This window comes from Betta splendens, chromosome 5 (genome assembly GCF_900634795.4).
Source record: "Betta splendens chromosome 5, fBetSpl5.4, whole genome shotgun sequence".
In the NCBI taxonomy this organism is placed as follows: Eukaryota; Metazoa; Chordata; class Actinopteri; order Anabantiformes; family Osphronemidae; genus Betta; species Betta splendens.
The window spans coordinates 15,325,310-15,341,814 of record NC_040885.2 but is presented as its reverse complement, the minus strand read 5'-3'; the positions used below and the strand labels follow the sequence as shown (position 1 = coordinate 15,341,814).

General features: G+C 42.1%; 2 protein-coding genes across 6 annotated transcripts; one reads left to right on the top strand and one right to left on the bottom strand.

Annotated features, from left to right (window-relative positions):
- Nucleotides 1-5,291: 5,291 nt before the first annotated feature.
- On the top strand, nt 5,292-14,794 carry rtf2 (replication termination factor 2). Its single transcript, XM_029150708.3, has 9 exons — nt 5,292-5,469; nt 5,929-6,023; nt 6,095-6,188; nt 6,318-6,457; nt 6,682-6,760; nt 13,389-13,499; nt 13,619-13,673; nt 13,793-13,867; nt 13,953-14,794. The coding sequence occupies exons 1-9, from the start codon at nt 5,401-5,403 to the stop codon at nt 14,147-14,149; spliced, it is 915 nt and encodes a 304-aa protein (XP_029006541.1). The 5' UTR covers nt 5,292-5,400; the 3' UTR covers nt 14,150-14,794.
- gcnt7 (glucosaminyl (N-acetyl) transferase family member 7) lies at nt 7,690-12,033 on the bottom strand. Of its 5 annotated transcripts, none has more exons than XM_029150706.3 (5): nt 11,164-12,033; nt 10,824-11,079; nt 9,164-9,899; nt 8,339-8,434; nt 7,690-8,143 (listed from the first exon to the last, which is right to left on the bottom strand). In XM_029150706.3, exons 2-5 carry the CDS (start codon nt 11,028-11,030, stop codon nt 7,893-7,895), a joined length of 1,290 nt encoding a protein of 429 aa, XP_029006539.1. In that variant the 5' UTR covers nt 11,031-11,079; nt 11,164-12,033; the 3' UTR covers nt 7,690-7,892. The 5 variants fall into 5 exon arrangements, with proteins under 5 accessions (XP_029006539.1, XP_055365015.1, XP_029006538.1 ...); XM_055509040.1 differs by having other exon boundaries at nt 11,557-12,033; XM_029150705.2 differs by having other exon boundaries at nt 11,761-12,033.
- Nucleotides 14,795-16,505: the final 1,711 nt, after the last annotated feature.

The following is a 16,505-nucleotide window of genomic DNA, read 5'->3' as shown; positions in this document are numbered from 1 at the left end:
ACGACTTCCGCTGGTTTCATTCGACAAAATGATCGTGTATAAACTAATATTGTGCTGGTTCCCCAGTGTGTTTGTGGGAGCCTTGGTCCATGTTGAAGGCCTGACAGCGCTGCTACCTGCTGCAGTGACTCCCAACACAGGCTCTTATCCAGTCACTCTCACAGAACCCCCCCCCCCCCCCCCCCCCCCCCCCCCCCCACCACCACCACCACACACACACACACACACACACACACACCACCACCACCGCTTTGTGTTCTTTCTAGTGGCGAATACTTCTCTCAAATCAACACTGCAAATTTATTGACAGCTTTTAAAAAATATTTACTGCGCCACTTCCTGTCCCAGCGGGCACCTCGCCTGTAATCTCCCCACCCGTTTATTAGATCATTTGTCAAAGCCTGTAGCTTTTCTTCTCTCTCTCTCTCTCTCTCTCTCTCTCTCTCTCTCTCTCTTTTTGGTCATCATCACCTCCTTTCACTTTCGGGGGAGTGTGTGTGTGTGTGTGTGTGTGTGTGTGTGTGTGTGTGTGTGTGTGTGTGTGTGTGTGTGTGTGTGTGTGTGTGTGAGAGAGAGAGAGAGAGAGAGAGAGAGAGAGAGACATAAAGAGTGAGACACAGTGCAATGGGCCTTGGGGATTAACTCCTTCCATGCCTTCCTTTTCCTTTTTAAGAGAGAATTTACAGCTGATTAGCCTCCACTGTAAAGACAGGCCCCAGTTCCCAGAAGGAACGCTGCAAAACATTTATGCAAGGCCAGACGCAAAGGCCCTTATTGAAAACACGTGTTCTTCCAAAGACCCCTCAGAGACACATCTATGAGGGGACAGTATAAAAAAGCTGCAGCCCTGAAGCTCAGCTTTAAGCACGTCATTGAAGAAATGTAAAGCAGACATCTACTAGATATATATTTGTGCTTGGAAATAAATTCAAAAGTGTAGGAGCTTGAGACCCAGATTTGAGGAGTAAATCAACTTCTTCAGAAATGTGCTCATTTTCTTTTTCAAACGTTTATAGGTCACTTTAGTTCTATATATGTAGCACTGTAATATTTCCACTCAAACTAGGTTGTGGGCAGCATTTAGAGCTAGCGCTGGGGTGCAGCAGTGTGTGTGTGTGTGTGTGTGTGTGTGTGTGAGAGTGCAAGAGAGAAAGAGAGAAACGGGACGCTGGAAGTGAGAGTGACTTTTATTATTGCAGAAGACGTGCACGTTTACACCCCGAAGCCTGAGCTCCTGGAGCTGCCAGGCCTCGGCTGCTACGTGTGCTTAGTCTTCGCTGCGTGCCCACAGAGCACACACAGCAGCCACAGGTATGTCCCCATCGCCCAGCGCTGCACCCGGCACAGCCAGGGCGCTGTCAGAAGCTTTTGGGAACCCCGTCAGGCTAATGAGATGTGACTGAGCCTGTGCTGTCAGCGCACGGGCGATTGTTCCACTCGACATATGGAGACGTTCCTCCCTCTGTCGCAGACGAGGAGGGTCCAAGCTACGAATGTATGCGCATCCATCCGCGCATCTGAGGCGCGTGCCCGTTTTTGTGTTGGTGAGCTTGTGTGTGTGTGTGTGGGGTTCAGTGTGGTCGGCCACAGTGGAAAAGATAATCACGAACCGGCTGATGGTGAAAACGTGTCCAGGTGGGCTGTGTGTGTGTGTGTGTGTGTGTGTGTGTGTGTGTGTGTGCGTGCGTGCGTGCGTGCGTGCGTGCGTGCGTGCGTGCGTGCGTGCGTGCGTGCGTGCGTGTGTGTGTGTGTGTGTGTGTGTGTGTGCGTGCATGCATGTGTGTGTTCCTGTGCAGGGTTCTGTGTCTCGTCTTGGCCGCGATCACAAAAGGTTCCAGTGCTTCATGAATTTGTGGTAAATAAAACGTTGAGCTTTACACTTCAGCTCAGGCCGTGGATTAAAACTGCCACACGCTGGGCGGGTGCAGAGAGGAAAAAGAGTCCACAATCCTTTGCCGGAGAAACTGTGGCAACATTGGGCATGTTTTTCTACATCTGTCATATTTTGGAAGCTGATTTTGACTGAGTGCAGAAGTGTTCCTGACGAGTCTGCAATAATTCCAAAACCAAATACAATCACCTAAAACAATAAACCCCAATCCTTCAAAATAGTGCCTTTATCTTGATCATACAAATAATGACAATAAAAATAATTATTAAAATCATCTGCTCAGATTGGCTGTTTATTCATTTATGCCAGACTTGGCGGAGCATTTACAGAGCGCACTATCAAAAATCTGTATCAGCACGTGGAAAAAGGGCTCCAGCAGGTTAATCACACTCCAGCAGGACAGAGAATTAGTTAAGGGAAATGTTTCCAACTGACATAATTTCTGCAACATGAGTTTCAACATAAACAGAAAAAGGAATGAGAAAATAATTGTGGTGGACTGGTGTGTGTGGTAGCCCGTCGCCGTCGTCGTGTTGGATGTGGTGCGCTTTTTCCAGGGTTTTGGGTTTCTCGCTATATGTGATGTACATGGACTCGCATGTGTCCTGATGCTCGGTGTTAGAGGTGAGCGGGTGCAGCCGCGCTCCCATTCACGCAGCGGGCGCTTTATCGGGGTCGTGGTACTGTTTGCGTCTCGTGCGTGTTATGGGGTCGGTTCATCTGCCGCAGATTTGACGGGAAACGATGAGAAGCGCTTACGACGACTTTATGGATCATGGGTTTTGTGCTCCGGGGCTCGGGAAAGTTAGTAATGCAATACTAAAGTCAATCTGCGCTGGTGGATAAGGTTTGGAACGTTCTGGCTGCGGAGGCCTGTTTGTTATGAAATGATCAGATGAATAATGAATTATTAATTAAATAATGACAGCAACCTTGATCACTGGCTAATAATAATTTATGAATTACAAATAAAATCCCCAAATGTTCCTTTTCCAGCCCCCTGAACGCGTGGGATTTGCTGCTTGCCTCAGTTTTATGCAGCTGTAACACATTTCCTGGCGCTGGACCACAGGTCAAATAAAAACCTTCGTTTTGTTTTATGAACTAAACACCAAAGTATTTTACCAAAACAATGTGGTTTCATTGATTCTATTAAAATGTTTATTAATCATAGTCCTGGTCAAAATTATATATTTTGTCCTATTAAACTTTCTTGCAGGGGCTTTTAAATAGGAACATAAACATAACTTGATGTTTTCATCAAATGCTTCAACCTAAGCACTTATTAACATGACATATTGTAATATTAATCACATGTCCTGCTTTTTAAAGAGCTTTTTCTGTCGCACTGACATATTGTTTGGCTGATAGAACTGAGTCTGATTCTGATCCACCTCCTCACCCTGCCACCCCACTCGCTCAATGCGAGTAAATAGTCGCCCACTCTGTTCCAAATAATTTCCCTCTCGCTCTGGTCAGAGAGATTTCAGGGACTAGGCAGTTCTGCCTTCCTCCTTCAGAGAGTTTTAACTCAGTCGGGGTCCAGCTCCATCTACGAGCGCCAGAGTAAACACGACAATTCTTCCCCAATTAGAAACGCTAAATGCATTGGACTCGGTGCACTAGCAAAGCTGGTCGGTGCAATTAATCCTTCCTTGCTGTCTGCCGTGGCTGCTTCGAATGGCCGGGATGGTTAAGATGGATACGGTTGCAGTTCAAGGGCAGTGAGCGCGAGTCTGATTGGGCAGGTTGGACTCATCATGGAAGTATAAACACCAGATCGGATGGGTGCTTTGGTGGTTGGGGTTCTCTTTGGGTCAGCAGCACTGGAGAGCACCGCAGCAGGCAGGGAAGATATGTGTGGCGAGGAGGTCAATCAGAGGCGGACATCCAAGCGGAGGAAGCTGCGTTTCAGCCCTGCCAGCTTTCCATTTCAGCTGTTTAAGTAAAGATAAAGTGAGCTTGTGTTCAATGACACAGGCTATTTTAAAGTATTTTTGTTTTCCACATGTGGAGGACATAAAATGCTTATAAAGTCTGCTCTGTGCAGTATTCCATACAGTACTATTATCCTTTTTCCATCATTCTAGGGTGATGATTCAGGTGTGAAAACACAGTTCATTACATGAAGCCGCTGTTTCTGATTAGAGAGAAATGCAACTTTCCGCTAAGTTTGAAGTTTCGCATCCTTTAAAGAGTAAACGCTTTACACCAGCTATAAAATCCCCTGAAAACTATGTTTTACACTGACTTGTCAGGCAGGTATGTCCGACCATTGTTCCCGTGGCCATTGTTCATTGTGTGTGGCGAAGGTGTTGCTTTGCACGATGCCTGAGGTGCTCCGTTCTCTCAAAGACAGTTTGCTAACAGAGCTTTCACTCCATTGCCTCTAATGAAAATCCATACTAAACATTTAGCTCTGTGTGAGAAAGGGGGGAAATTCAATAAGTCACGTAACACAATTTGTAAATTACAGGAAGGACTAATCGACCAACAGGGCGAAAAGAGAAATGTTTTCGTGTTCATGTTTGCTCGTTCTGACACATTTTAGGAACCACAACAGCAGCTGACGGTTTGTGGTGATTTCTAAAGAGACTGAAAGCTATTTTCTGGACCAAAATGAAGTCCACTGGTGTGTTCTTGCAAAGTCTGCTTTTCAACATAGATTATCAGTCATGCCGCCAGAGATGTCTCCACTGAGGTATTCCCCAAACTAATGGTCGCTCTTGGACAGCGCCATCGATAGTAAACTAATCTGCAGCCTGGAAGGCACAGGAAACAGATCTCATTAGCACTCACTGAACTATCTTCCAAGGAAACTTTCATCTTTAGACCACTCGGACAACAGGCCTGAAAGCCAGACTAATGTCACTTACTAGTTTTGTGTTTAATGGCTGACTGAAAATGTCTAATAGATGGATGGACAGTGCAGCCTTCCTGGATCCAGGAGTGTAAGGTGCTTTGCTGCAGTCTTTTGTAACCAGGCTTTAATTGAGCCAGATCATTCTCAAACATGTTAACATTGAGAAATTAAATCAAATAGGTCTCATTCATACTAAAATGCCACATCTTTTCCGCATCCTGCTCTCTTTTAATGTCCTGTATTGATATTGTATAAAGCAGGAAACCAACGAGCCTAAATGCATCTTCTGAGGTAAATGACTGCACGTTTAACAACACAAGAGTTTTATTATTATATTTATTATACTGTATTTATGGTAAATGGTGCCCCTTTGCTTGCTTGTCACTTGTATTTAGTTGTGGCTGTACAGTGTGAGGCACATAAATTACTTTAAGTGGAGCGATGCTTCCGCACAGTGGATGATGCCTAGAAGCACACGTTATGATGTTGTTGTACAATCGGCCACCAGGGGGCGACATCATATTTGTTGAACATACGCACTATTGTCGTTTGTTTACAACCCAGGGACTTCCTGCTTAGCGTGGGGAGCTAGTTTTAACTATAGGAACCCAACTGCTTAATTTAACACCACAGGGAAGCCTTCAAGATGGGATGTGATGGCGGAACGATTCCTAAGAGGCACGAGTTGGTAAAAGGACCCAAAAAAGTTGAGAAGGTGTGTTCGCTGTATTTCTTCCCAACGTATTCTGACAGTTCTCGGTGGCTATTAGCAGGTTGTTACCTGGTTAGCATTCGAATACAGTCTCGTAGTGAACAGTGTTCGTAAACATTATTAAAATGCGTGTGTGGTCATAACGTTTAAGATCACAGTGAAGTCATTAAGACACAACGTTATCACCAGAATGAGTGTGTATGGAGTATTTTGTTAGCTGAGAGTCGTTAGTTAGCGTTACATTACTAGTTAGCTTAGCTTCAGCTAGCCTTCTTCTATGGTAACATAATAAGAGGAGGTTAAATAAGCTAACTTATAACGTTTAATTTGTTTACTTCTGATCTAACGATCTGCCCTTACTGCGACATATACTCGCTTGAGACACAGTATACACGACACAGGGACGTGGCTGAAGCCACACAGGCAAACAAAAACAAGCGTCTTTTGAATTTGTGCATCCAGGTTGATAAAAATGCAGAGCTGGCGGCCAAGTGGAAGCACTGCGCCCTGAGCCAGGAGAAACTCAGACGCCCCATAGTTGCTTGTGAACTGGGAAAGTAAGTCCCGACTTTATTTCCGTGGGGCAGAGATTACTGCTATCACACTGAAGATCATGGTTCTCTTCCAGACTCTATAACAAAGATGCTGTCATTGAATATCTTCTGGATAAATCTGCCGAGAGACCCAACGCAGAGGCTGTTACACACATCCGTGGGATAAAGGTGAAAATACTGACGTCAATGCATGAGACTTCATTCTAACCCTGATGTATACATCTATAATAATATTCGTATTTCTCTTATTTGAGGATTCTTTATAAATGTGATTAAATTGGTGTGGTTCTTGTTTAGGATATCAAGGAACTCAATTTGACTGATAATCCTGAATGGGAAGGTGAGAGAAGCAATATTAAAGGTGACAAATATGAGGACGTCCACTGTGGCATGTTCATCTGCCCAGTTGTTGGACTGGAGATGAACGGCAGGCATAGGTAAATAACCTCATACTAAATTTCAAAATGCTAAATAATGATTGAAAGAAGTATCTATTTGCATCTTATCAATATTTGAGAATATTCTGCATAGAAACAAAAAAATACAAAATGAAACAAAACAACAAAATGCCCATGAAAGGCTTTTGTTTACTCTGTGGAGGGATTGAGATGTCTGTAAAGAGATGTTTTTGTCTCAGGTTTCTTCATAATTCTGTTTTTAGGTTTTGTTACCTGCAGACCTGTGGCTGTGTCTTTTCTGATCGGGCACTGAAGGAGGTTAAGACAGAAATTTGCCATAAGGTGAGTAATATTTCATTCCGTCCTATGAGTTTCTCCTTAACCCCTGCTCAAGTAAATCAGTCTCATGTTTGTATAACCTTTGACAGACATTGGTATAAAGACACATAAAAGACTTTCTCAAGTGTACCTTTGTGCTCTTGATTAGCTTTTTCACTAAAAGAAATGTGGATAAATATTTAGTCTACTTGTGTGTTTGTTTGAGAAAATGAAGTCATTGGTAGCTGCTCTTTCTGGACATTATGTGAAAGTGTAACGTGTGAAAAGATTCGAAACAACCAAATCAATGAGACTGTAGTTTTTAGTGTGTCACAGATCTTATCTAAACTACAGTGACATCCTGTCACACACTGTTCCATTTCTTCTTGTGGGCCTCTCCACCTTCTGTTAATAGCACTGATAAAGTCTTACTTGTGTTCAGGCTCAGGCTTTGAATTAAGCAGTTTGCTGAGACTTTCATGATGAATTCTTGTGCTGAATCTACATTCACATGACACAATTGAAGTAATGGCTAGTGAAAAATATCCTAGTTTTTGACATGAGAAATTGAAGGCTTGCTTTTCATGACTTGGGCAATTTGTCTGCTTTTAGAAACAGTACCTTACCAGCTTTATGTTACTTGGCTAGACCTAAACAGAGCATACTGTTCACCTTTCTGTCTACGTACTCTACTTTCTCTCTGGATAGACAGCGTGCGACCTGCTTTTAGCCCACATCAAGCACTAGTCAGGAGCAGTTTCTGTTTCTGTTCAAGTGAAACACTCCACAGATCATACAGATAACTTAGCCAAGGTTAGGCTCCTCAGCCTTTTAATATTTAGACTGGGTCCACCTGCTTCTAACTTGTTTTTTTTGTGCGAGAGGTTTTAAGTTTTAGCAGCAGTGTAAGCAAAACAGATATTTTAATAATCAATTTACCATTGCAAATCTGATATTACATGAAATGTGCTTTATTTTAAATATGTCTTAAATATTACAATAATATTATTACTTAAATATTTAATAAATAGACAAATACATCTGTAAACGGCAGCAATGAACAGAGTCTGGAAGTGGGCAGTGCTTTGTCTCTTTGCTTCCCTTTTGGCACATGGTCTGAACCGTAGCACAAATCTGCTTGGTACATCAGCAGCGCTTATGTTTCAGCACTGCTGGTGAGGTAGCTGCTGTTGCTGTGGCTTGATTTCCTCTGTGTAACAAGCAGCCATGATGAGTCTCTGGGAACCGTTGCCTGGCTCAGCACCTTGTTTCTATGCCACAGCTCCAGACAATCCAGTGCCTCTGGGTAGGTGCGACTCTCAAACTTATTGGCAAACATGCTGTTCAGATTGATGATCCATTGCACGTCTTCTGTTCCATAAACGCAGATGTCTCGTACATAATGCCCTGGAATGACATTAGTTTTGCTTATGAGCTTTTATATGAAATAACCATACCATACCATTTGTAAGCTTCACAGAACTGTGAAGCTTGGCTCTCAGTGATGCTGTGTGTTTGTGGGGAGAAATGTGGCACTACTTAGAACTGTCTTTAAACACAATGAGTCTAAATAATAAATAGTCCTGCTCTGTTGTGATGTACCTTTGCAGCCATTGTGCTTTCTTCCCTCTTGATCCCTCCATTTGATTGCACGGATTTCTCCTTCCCAGCCTCCATCTATGTAGCTGCCCGGAGCGTCTTCAAATGCCATTGGGCAAAAGGAATAGTTAATCTTTCAACTAATTTCACTGAACATTTTTTTTTAAGGATGCAGCGTTCACTGCAAAATACAAATATGATTTCCATAGAATATTACTGCAAATCAGCTCTGTTACTGCTCTGTACTGTGAGTGGGTGAGTTAACCAAATATCAACAATTCCCCTTCCTTGATGATTTCCTTTGCCTCATGCTAGTTAATCTTCTCACCTACTTCAAAAGGCAGTGCACAAACATTTGCCAAGTTTTATCATGATGATCAACCAAAGAAGTCTGTCTGTATTTAATTCATTATATCAGATAAATAGTAGCTCAGACCTACTGTGTGTGTGACATGGTGTTTTAAAAAGCCTTTATATATTTAGCTCCACAGTATTTTTTAGTAACTAAGAAGCTTTTGAAAATTAAAAGAGCAGTCCTGATGATCTGTATATGATACACATTATATACATTATATTGGTTAAAGGTATCATTCATGACATTAGTTAAATAAAAAGGCACAACATTATTAATAAAACATTTTTGGAATAAAACCAAATGCTTTAGTGAATAAATTGCTATGAATCAAACATGCAGTTTGACCTTGTATTAGTTGTGCTGGTGTAGTTCATAACTCTGGTTGTTTGAGCATCGCAATAACATGAGTTAATAATTAATGGCCTAACACTAAGATTTGTATTGCAGAAGAGAGAATGGATCCGTCAGTTTACCTTTGATATGGTTGAGTGTCACCCAGTAGTGCTCATCTGGGCTAAATGTGTCTTTGGACCACTGCAGGAGCTCTCTCGCTATCTGGCTTTTCAGAACAAAGTCCACGAAGGCTCTCGTGAGCGCGTAGTAGGCCGTTCCAAAATACACTTGCAGATTGTGCGGAGGAGGTGCTTTTTTATGTCCTTTCAGAGCTACGTGAGACCCCTTGATCTCTATGTGCTGGAGATGTGTCCTGTGCCACATGGATGCTGGTTGTTTGACGCCGGGTGTCATGTTCCTGTCCCTCCACAGTTTACTCTGCATGTATTGTACCAGCTCTCTGTTGCTCTTGACGGGGAAATCCTGACCACACAGGTTCACCACCTTCTTCCAGCGTACCTTCGACTTGACTAAATCTTGCATGCAGTTGAGGTCTGCTTGTAGACGGGAAAACCCAGCATATGTGACTGTCTCGCTGTGGCTGGAGAGGAACACGTTTTGAAAGCAGCTAACCAGCCTCTGTACTGCTGCCTTGTACTCTCTTGTCGCCTTGGAGTCCACATGAATGCAGTAGATGTTTTGTGGCATGTAAATGGCTCGTAGCAAGCGCACAAAAAGCTCCAGGTCTTTGTGAATAGTTACAATGAACGCTAAGGGATAGTCCTCCTCCTCCTGGCTAAGAGGACTTGTAATGAAGTGTAGTTCTCTTATCAAATCAGAGCACTGCAAGCCACTGTTCAAAACGTAGCTCTCTACCTGTAGAGAAATAAAAAAAAAGGTCTATTGGAACTGCCTCTGTTGTCTTTCCCATATCATGGCTTCTCCCAAATGTTTTGCAAGTCTAATCCACAGCTGCAATAATAGTTTGTTTACGTTTGTGGTTTTAGCGACAATCAGATCACATTTCGCTACCAGAAAGCAGAATGACTTTGGGGGGGGGGGTCATTTTCCTCAGACCTCTTCATAAATAGATATCAGCTAGATATCTTGTTCTGACCAAAAATGCCCTTTTTAGGAATAAGCATCTGATGTGAATTGCTTAGTAGACCAGGTTATTTTTAGGAGAGAGGCTAAAATCAGTGAGATGGAGAGCTGCCCAGGCTCAGCTCACGCTCCTTTGTTCAGGAGTTTATCTGGCTGCGCGGTTTGGTTCGGTCAGGTGGGAGTTTTGTCCGAGAGGCTGCAGGAACTAAGCAGCTGACTGAAATTAGCCACACATACATGCATGAGAGGCGTTTTTATTTCAAACGGCAGCATAAACTCTTCCCACTTATTAGCGTCGAGCTCATTGGAATTTAAAAGTGTGGTTGAGGGTCAGAGCTTTGTAGCATTGAGCTTTGGCTCCACAGTTTGAGACTGTGACGCTTTGTAAAAAGTACCAGTTTAGCAATATTGTAAAATCAAATCTCTTAAACGTAAGCGATAATGAAAATATTATTAATTAGACTTATGTTGTTCGACCCAAATTCTTATTTCTCTGACAGACTACAGGTCCAGGTTTGAGTGACTCCCACTCAGCATTGTCTAGACAATTTATATATTATTTGCTGCATCGTTTTAGTTTTCTTTTATAATTACTTAATTCATAGTTGTGTTTCATTGTGTGTGTGTGTTTAATATTATAGATTTCAAATGGGCTACTTACTTTTCCTTGCGACTGTAGAGGGAAAACAGACATACCTGCCAGTCATGGTGGTACCATTCTACTCCTTCCTCTGTGGCAGGCAGAAAGGCTGTGCATTTACTGGAGACGAGCCTGAAACGTGAAGTCTTCAGGAGTTTAGGGTCTGGCTGTGTCTTTATCCTGAAGTACAGGACTGAAAGGGAAATCATACTGATGCCCAGGCATAAAACGAAGCTGAACTTCTTTCCTTCAAGCTGCCACATAATAGCCCTGGTTCACTGCATCCACACAGAGGCACCGCAGATAAAGCTCCTGCAAAAATAAGATTAGCTGTTATCTTAAGGGTCCCAGACCCTGAGGGATGTTAAATAATTCAAAATGTAGGTTAGCACTAACCGATGAAGCCATTTTCAACCGCTGATGTGCTGTATTCGCTATTTTTATCTGTGACGCGTTCACAGAAAGAAGCGTCATCTTTTGTCTTTTAAAAGTATCATTTCTGAAGGCAAAAACTCTTTGTTTTTTTTAATCCGCTCATGTGCAATTTCAACATCGTTTCCAACCAAAAATGGAAGTGAAAAAAGGAAGCCGTTTTACTTTTGTCAGCAATAATAATGAAAGTGTCTGAACAGGACTTGACGGATACTGAAAAACTCAGGAAGCCAACACATTTATTAAAGGTTTGAAACCATCTTTACTATCATTTATAGACTAGTTTAGCACCGTCCAGACCAATGTTACCGATTTAGCGCACAACTTGATTTTAGATATAGACAGATATTCTTGAACCTTGAAGCTACTCCGTATTCCTCCGAATCCAATCTCTCTTCCTGTTTGCGGTACGCTTTTGGAACCTGGATCATTATTATCTCAACAAAATCTGAAAAAATAGCTGTTAGTCATAAGATTGTGATGTCCGGTTTTGGCCTCGCCAAATGAAAGATCTTGCTAAGTCAAGCATAGTAAGCACACGAATACAGACCATGAAGTTACCTTCGAGTCCTGGAGTTCTTGTAGTGAAGCTTGTTACCTGTGACTCAGGCTGCTGCTACAATCCATTAGAGGTCCGGCACCGAGCGAGTCCTTTCCAAAGGTGCCATCATGGGCCGGAGCAGCCTCAGTCATGTGTTTGCTCCCAGCTTGGTGGCCCTGCTTGGTTGTTGCGTGTTGCAGTGAGTGACCTGGGAGACTGTTCTCTGAGCTCACATCAGTGGCGGAGTAAGAAAGAGTCATTTGCGCTTGTGTGTGTGTGTGTGTGTGCGCATGTGTGTGTGTTTTCTGCAGTTGTATTCGTTGCTGATAGGGCACTTCCCCCACAGCCCCACGAGGTGAAGACCGCGTCTGCCTGGTTACCAGCCGCAGCCTGAACACACTCACACACACTCACGCTTGCTCTCTCTCCACTTAAGAGCTTTTTCCACTCTCCTCTTCCTATTTCCTAATCGCTGGTACATCTCTACTGCCTTTTTATTTACGTCTTTAATTTCTGCTCACTTTTACCCATTTCAAATAGCATTTTTCCGGTTTCAGGGGTTTTCTCTCACAGAAACCGTAGAGCAGCCAACTTCACACCAGCCTCCACGGGGTTTGTCTGCCGCCTGCTCGGCCTCTGAGATTATCTCTCTTGTTTTGAACAGAGCACATGGCTGGAGTTTACGTCCAGTCCACTGAGCCTAACGCACAATAGCTCCCTGGATACTCAGGGGAGTTTCTGTTTTATAGATGCGTGTTATAAAGCATGTTGAGCCTTGTTTATCAGATTTGCATCATCCCAATCAGTTTATGTATGTTTACTTCTACAAGCTGAAATAACATCCGGGAAAGTTAGGGTCTCTGCTGTGAGAATACGAATGACTCGAACGTCAACATACATCACAGGCATTGCAGCCTAAGGCTGATTATGGAAAACCTTATATTAATATACGCACATGTTCATTTATACACTCATAGCACTTGCTACACAAAGTGCTTATGTGTTGGCAGGTCAGACAAGTGGGGACTCAAAACAGATAAAACCAAATGATGTAACTATTTTGCCTACATGCAAATAAAATGAAAATACATGCTGTGCCGTGACAGGGCAAATATTTAAGTATTGTGATCTTTAGTTTACCTAATGTTTGTATATTTTCCTTTTTACTTAAAGGTTTTGTTGTAAATAGAAAGCATATTTTATGACTTCCCCTTAAGCCTATATGTGTAAATCAAAGGCATCAGACAATGGAAAAAATCACATTACTCAAGATAAACAAATTATTGTTTTGCAAATCAAATCTCCTCACCAGTTGAACACCTGAACCTGACAAGTGGATTACTCTGAAAAAGAACTATACTTTAGCAGAGCATCACTGTGAAGCACGTCAGTCATTGTGACGCCATTGTGAAACGTGTTTATAAATACATGGCTTTGTCTCGAATACAGCTGCCAACCTCTGTCACAGACATGTGAGACAATTTAAAAATGTTTGAACTCTTTTTTTTTTTTTTTTCTTCCTGTTTTAACTTTGCCTGAATGTTTTTTACACCACAGATATTAGAACACAAGTGAGTGAATCTTCAACATTCACATGTAATAACTGCATTCTTAATGGGCTTTATGTCATATTATTCCACTGCTTTAGTGTGGGGACCCTTTTAAAGAGGAGGATGTCATTGTGCTCAATGGCACCAAGGAGGATGTGGAGAAGCTGAGGGAGAAGATGGAAGAGAGACGAGCCAAAACCAAAACTAAGGTGAGTGTTATGGTCCCATCTTTAAAAAGATGGTTGTTGGTAATAAATTTACACAAATACATTAAATTGGGTTTTTGAAAGTAGACATGATTTGTTCTCAACATATTCTTGCTGTTTAGAAATCAAAGAAGACCAAAGCCGCTGAGGCTGTGTCGACGCCACAAGAGTCAAAGGGTTTGTGTGAAGCCTGCTTTAAGCACCACGCGTCTGCAAAGTGCTGACAACCAGCATCAGCTGGGTTTTCAAAGCTTCGAGTCAGACAAAATAGTAGGACATAATGTTCTGTTTTGCAGGCAACACACAGTCACCACAGGAAGATACAGCAACAGGAGCTTCAGTTCAAAATGGCGGTGAAGCCGGCCAGCTAGGTACCTCTCACAACTTACGTATTCGTGTTTGTCTTTCTTTAAATATTCGCTCATGGCCTTTTTTTTTTTTTTTTCTGTGACCCAGCTGTTGCCGGGTCTTCGGGTTCGTCCGGCTCCTCCAAAGTCACCAAATCTTCGACGGCCCCTGGCAGCAAGAGGTCCATCCAGGAGATGAAGGAGAAGTCGGAGGCCTTCAAATCCCTGTTCACCAGCCACAGCTCCGCCAAGCGCACCAAAGAGCAGACGTCCAACTGGGTCACCCACACCCCGTATCACTTCTAGTAACTGGCGCTGATTTGTGATGCGTTAGTCAGCACCGCTCGCTGCACACAAACACACGCGTGCACACAAAGAGACACCCATTCACCGCTAATGTGCGGCCGTATCCCTGACATGTCCCTCAAGTTCCCAGTAGCTGAGTGTTTACATGTTGTGAACATATGTTAATGGCTCCCCAGGCTGCTCAGACTTTGTTTTGCAACGTAATTCTCCCACATGTATTCTCCACACCTCTGTTCATTTAGAGGTATTTTGAGATTTGGTCCAAACGTCATCCTTTTCACTCTGCTGTCCCCTAGTGCTCACAGGGCAAATTTTGCTCTCTACACACTACTCTCCTCTCCTACTGAATGAGAACTGTTCCCTGTATGCAAACCCATCAACCTTGAGCAACATCATGAACTTCAGGATGTTTTTATTGTTGTTATGTTATGTTTTTGTTTTTTTCTAAAAGTCTCTTTGATCTGATGAGTAAGAGAATTTAGGTTTTCAATTTGTAATTTGCAAAGTTTAGTTAAGCTGCAATATCTCATGTTTTTACACCTCTTTGTTTTAGCGATTATAAGAGTTTTATTTGTAATAGACGGTCAATCTGATTCTTTTTTGCATGTAATGACAAAATGTCAATAAATTTCTACTCAGACACAAGCATTTCCTTTAAACAATGTCCACTCTGTATTTCGTGCCACCTACATTACGAGGCTCAACGAGTCATGTTACGATAATAGAGCAGTGTATGTTATCTGCTCGCAGGAGGATAAGAAGTCCGAAGAGATCTGCAGTGACAGCAGCACCTACAACAGGGGAAAAACTTTACATGTTTGTGTGAAAGAGGTGTGAAAGCTGTTGACTGAGGTACACCCAGCTGGCAACACATGTATATTACTGAAGCTGCTGTTCCTTAATATCTTGCATTTTGCCCTTTGTGCAAAATTATGAACACTATGTTCAGTAGAACTTGTTCATTTGTTAATATGTAAATTGTAATAATGGTTAAGTCCCGTCTTTTACTTTATTTAGAAGGAAGTAGACTCAGGTCAGGTTTTGTGGTTTAGTTCTGGAGTATTCAGGGTTTTGTTTTTCAAGGTAATAGCTCCCCAGGCTATCCATTTCTATGTAGTAGTTCAGTAGTAGTTCAGTATTTCCAATATAACAGTTCATACAGAAAACCTACTGATGGATGAAGCTGTTTAATGACTTTCAACAAATGTTCTGGTCACTTACTAAAGAACAAAGCCCATACCTGCAGTAGGTTTGGGAATAATTCAGAATTCCTCATTTGAATTGAATTTCAAATTAGGCCACAAAAATATTATTAGTTAGAAAGAAAATAATCGGTCAGTATATCCTATATACTGTATGCTGCTACAGCCCTGCAATAGGCTGGCGACCTGTTCAGGGTTACCCCGCCTCCCGCCTGCAGCCTGCTGGGATAGGCTCCAGACCCCCTGCACGGGATTCAGCAGTAGAAAATGGATGGATGGATATATGCTGCTACAGTATGTATCATTTGTATGTATTGCATGGATTTGTGTTGTAATGGCGGGATGACGCCACCAGGGGGCAGCAGAGGCCTATAAGTAGAACATAAGTCTCCAGAGCGAACGTGCGAAGCAGAGGCTGCCTGCATCTCATGAGAAGTAGTTGCACCATAAATAATACAATGACTCCGGGTAAACACTTAGATAAACAGCGCATGCTCTGTTGTTCTTCAGCTGCACTTTATAACTCTTATTTGTTTTTACTGATTGATTTTTACAGAGCTCGTTTAGGTTTTTTTTTTTTGTTTTTTGTTTTTTTTTAACTTCGGTGTCTCTTTAACAAACAACACAACAATAATACGGACCACAAAGGTCATGCAAGTCTCTTTTTTATTCCCAAATGACCTCGTTTAAAAACCACTAACGCAACTGTTTGTGATGTAAAACCCTTTTTTAGAAATATTACTTTTGGATGCTCAAAAATGTGGGATAGATGTGAATGTAGTTATTAATAAATCTATTAACAATGATGCAATGAAAAAAAAGTTGCACATTTTCAACTAAGAAACTTTGTTTACAACAATAGAGTTCAATTGTTTGATTACAGTTTTGTTTTAATTCACAAATCTGAAAAGATAATTAAATCTGACCTAAAAATACAAATTTGAGATTAAAGCTGGAAGTCATAGACCTATTTATGTGACCGTGTGATTTATTGTGGTCACGCCTTTAAATAAAAATACACAAATTATTCCCATAGTTGTCAGGTGTCAGACATGTGTGGTTCTTTTCTCAGCAGAAGATATGTAGCCTAAGCTGCATTCTCAACCACATAGCGAAGACACTTTGATCTGCTCACTGGTTTAAGCTGAAGTATC